Source organism: Frankliniella occidentalis, unplaced genomic scaffold, assembly GCF_000697945.3.
Source record: "Frankliniella occidentalis isolate FOCC.00 unplaced genomic scaffold, Focc_3.1 Scaffold36, whole genome shotgun sequence".
Classification (NCBI taxonomy): Eukaryota; Metazoa; Arthropoda; class Insecta; order Thysanoptera; family Thripidae; genus Frankliniella; species Frankliniella occidentalis.
Window position 1 is genome coordinate 1,002,780 of NW_026267166.1, and position 4,363 is coordinate 1,007,142.

Genomic DNA, 4,363 nt, shown 5'->3' on the forward strand with positions numbered 1-4,363 from the left:
AGGGAGGGAAAAGAGGGGGGAGGGGGCCAACGCGGTAAAAAATAAATAAAACAGATAAAGGGTAGGTCTTCCCGTCCGCGCTAGCCCCCCGCCTCAGGCTGACGAAAGAAAAATGTCACACCGGCCGCGGTGCCATTCCCCTTAACCCTGGGCCCGGCCCGTGCTGAGGCTGCGGAGGAGAGGGGAGGCAACGGCTGCGCCGCCAGGACTGCGTCAAAGTCGGGGTGCGCGCGCGGCCGCCAGACAGAGCCACGCCGAGTGGCCCAGCAGCCGCCGCGCGACGCCGCCGTGCAAGCACCCGCGTCAGCACCATACCGGCGAGAACCGATAGAGGACCGTGATCGTGCGGAGCGGGCCGGCAGCGACCGGAAGCCGGAGGGGCGCACCCCGTCCGCGGGGAGACGCATAAGGAGAAGGGACTCCACCGCCCCGACGGGCGTGCCGCCGGGAGACCCGGAGCGGACGTCGCCGACCAGGGTGGCATGCCGGCAACCTCGACAAGGATATGACAATCACGACAGGTGAGCTCGCCAGGCGCAGCAGCCTGATCTCGGAGGAAGGGCAGAGCAGGCGGCTTCTTCCAGGTTAGGCCGCCGCGGAGCGCGGCCACACATGCGGTGCGAATAAGCGGGCTGCGACAAATCATCTTTACATTTTGGTGGTACGGAGAGATGCATCTCACCTGCCGGGGGTGTGACTTGAAGCTGCTACCTTCCATGACCGCTCTGCGCGTACAGGCACGTCCACGTGCAAGGTGTGGCGGGGCGGGGCAGCTCTGTAGGGCGTACGGACTGCGCTTCGCCCCGTCCGCTACCGCCGCCGCCGCCACCAACCGATGCCAAGTTTATCTCCACCCGGTTTAAAGTGGCCGCCAGTACCGCCAACAATCGGTGCTCGCGAGGTTCGAAGCATTTACTGCCACCTGCCAATGTGGAAAAGAAATAATTCATAGAAACGAAAAAATCAACAGAGGCAGAAAACAGAAGAGCGGTTCTCTTTTCGCTCGAACGTAAAAATAGCGGGTATATTTAAAAACTCGCATGCTTCAGACTCATTAGGGTCCACTCGCAAACGGCGCCGTTTAATGCCGGCCAGTAAATCCCCCCCCCCCCCCACCCCGTCCCAGCTTCTACAAACGGCACCAAGAGTAACCGCGCCGCGGATTAAAATCCTCGCGCGCTTTCCTCCGCCGCGGCGGCAGCCCCGCCACTCTGCCAATGTCGCTAAAGCGGCCTTCCCTGTCGACGTGCGGCATGACGCCGGATTGACAGGAATGGCGTGAAGGCTGAGCTGCCCGTCGCGAGCCTCGCACCCTCGCAGGTGTTAGTCGCGGGGTGAGCTCGGCCCGGCGCCTACGACAAGGGGTGCATTCAAAAGGCCCGCAAACTTGATCCAGGAAGCAAAAGAATACGCGGGTAACTACAATAAATTTTCAGGAAACGTAAAATATACCGTTTTACGCTTCGAATTAAAAAAAAAATAAAAAAAACTCTAATTTTACATTCTTATTCTTTGAAGAGTGCTTGATAGAATGGCGAGGGTAAGATGTTTTATGTCAACACTATTTAGGTTTTAAAAAGACAGGTTTCGTAAAAATTTGCGTTAAGTGAGACGATTTGAGTTACCCCTAATAAATTAATGGACTGTAGAGACCAGTCCTCCCATTCAATACAATAAGACTCATCTCAACTTTTAAATATCTCCTTAATGATAAAGCAATCATAGAGGTGCTAACATTTGAGCGTCCGGGCGAATTTTTTTTCTATGTGTAGAGGCCAAAAAGATGAAGTCAACTTGACTCATTTTTCATTCTGTCATATCTCATGACAACTGTGCACTGTAAAAAATATCGTCGTAAATTTTTTAAAAAAAACTGTAAACTCGAATTATTATTCAAGTTGTAAATTTAGGGGAGCACATTTTTTGCTCGCCAATGTATTTTAAGTCGATACGTACTGCATGTATTTTTACGATTACAAATTGTTATTTTACAACTTGTGTCAAGGAAAATTTTCCTGTTAACCTGCTTACTATTTTTCACAGTGTGGTACGTGGGCAAACAGTTTTATCTTCCGGAAAATACACCTTTTGTACTGTACATTAACGGCCTCTAAAAATCTCAGTTAGGGGTTAAGTCAATGGATCAATTTAGAGTTGTCGCAACTATGTTGGTGTACCTAAAGGCTGCAATGTGATTCGCAGTCGCAGTATATCCTGTGGGCTCTGATGTGTCACTAATACTTCCACGATGAGGCACGCAGAAAAGAAAATTCATTGAAGTTCTCTCTCTGCCAATTCATGAAACAATTTTACTTGCAATTTTCTTGTGACTTGTAGGTGCAAAACAATACTGCCTTGGGTGACACTGACCTAAATTATCCGATAAATATGGAGTGTGACAAAAAATTTGAAACAAACTGACATTAAAAAAGAAAGAAAAAACCTTTTTTGTGCAAATCAAATTTTAGTAAATCATTTTTGGGGGGCTGAATACGATTTGTCGGTAAAAGAAACAGAACAACAAGTTTGAAGAATGTTGCCAAACGACTTGCTGCCTGTTACTGGACGTTGTCTCGACTTACCTCGCAGATACGACAAACAGTCCCCGCGCACAGCCTGTTTCTGTATAGCCTACGGCACACCGGGGGAGGGGAATGACCCCTCGTCTATTCGGATCCAGATGCACATTCACCATGCGGTGAAGATGACATCGCACTCACACACACACACGTATATTGGCAGTGTGCGTTAATCGTTGGCTCCTCACACACACACACACACACACACATACATACACACACGGCGGCTAACTTGATGCACCGCTGGGTGGTAGGGCAGGTCAGTGGGCCGCCGCCCGACGACACGACACGGCGCGACAAGAAGACACAGACACGGCACGACGCGGTCCTCCTGGCCCCGCACGCCCTCCTCAGTGATCTGCAGGCCGCGATGCTCAGCGTGCTGTGCTGTGCACTCGACCAGGGGAGATGTAAGTCCGCAGCGCGCAGCTATTTTCGATTACTTAATACGGAGGCTTAATGCCCGCGTCGTATGCGACGCGCCGCCGCCGCACGCGGCACGACCTCAGCGAACACGTCCCGTAGAAGTAGGATTTTAATAGTGGGGCTAATCGAAATATGGTAAGCCTTTAAGTGCCCAGTGTGATTAACTTGATTAGTTTCAGCAATTGAAAAAGTTTTTGATTTTCCGTGTGATACTGTGACTGCAAAGAACCCGAAGTAGGCCACTAATGACTAGATACAGGGACGTAAGTCCATTTGAGCAAATATTTCAGGGTGCAATGTTAAAGGTCTACAAAGCATTGTTTAGCATCCCACAAAAAAAAAATGGCAGCATCGATGCTACGTACGTACGAAAGAGTGCTATGTAATTACAAAGAAATCTCGCTTTGTATTATATTGCATTCGTTTTCTTAGTCATACAAAGCATTGCATTGTAGACTTCGCTATAGTATGGTCAAAATGTCTTATCTAGTGTGTCAATTACACTATTACTTGGACCACTCTTCTATTACGTTCTTTCTTTCCTTTATCTAGTTTAAGAGATGCCGCACCTTTCTCAGATTATAACTTACGTCCACAGGTGGAGCTTGATAGAGTAACGAAAGTCCAGATGTAACTTTACAGGGGAACGTAACAAGACATAAGATAAACATAATTACAGGTGAAGCTTTGCGAAGGGACTTCTTAGTCTAAAAAATGCACTTGTCTCTGGAATAGTAGTGAGTTTCTAGGAAGACGTAAGGCGTAAGTAAACATTATATAAATGGCGAATCACCACTTCAACAGGCTAAATGCAATTAAGAGACTCCTGGAGTGGCAATTGTTGTCGTGGAGCACGGAGCACTTACAGTATGTAAACCTTTTTTGAAGACTGAAGAAGTCCCTTTTCTAAGCTTCTCCCGCTTCTCCAAGACTCACTTTGTTTGTCAAATCTATTACGAAGGCTGACGTTTCTATGTGAAGCAACACATGGACTTACTTTGTTCCCTCAAATTATGCTTGGACTTACGATTTTTGTCAAACTCTTGGAACGGACTCACCGTGTTTTGACCGGCTCATTAATTGATTTACATTCCCCTGTCAGAACACTAATGGACTTCCGTCTGTTTGGCACTTTTGAAACCGTTTTAGATATGAAGAAAAACATGCCTTATAATCTGGCACAATTCTTATGTGTTAGGTATTTCTTTCCCACTCCGAGTGTGCGACATGTAAGTTGTGACCTACATGCTGTGCATTATTTGTCATTATACGTACACAATTATGTTAAAACAGCACTATTGCGCTTGATTTACAACAAGCCTGGGTGTACGAGTTCATAAGAAAGTGACCCCCCCCCC

The 4,363-nt window shown here is 47.9% G+C and overlaps 1 protein-coding gene across 1 annotated transcript in view; it reads left to right on the forward strand.

The window, feature by feature from the left end:
* Positions 1–226: 226 nt before the first annotated feature.
* The window catches only part of LOC127748700 (titin homolog), a gene marked incomplete at its 3' end in the record, with an annotated part of 41,154 nt that continues 37,017 nt past the window's right edge, over positions 227–4,363 (forward strand). Inside the window, 1 exon segment of the mRNA XM_052266256.1 lies at positions 227–521. Within this exon segment, the coding sequence (XP_052122216.1) occupies positions 506–521 (16 nt within the window).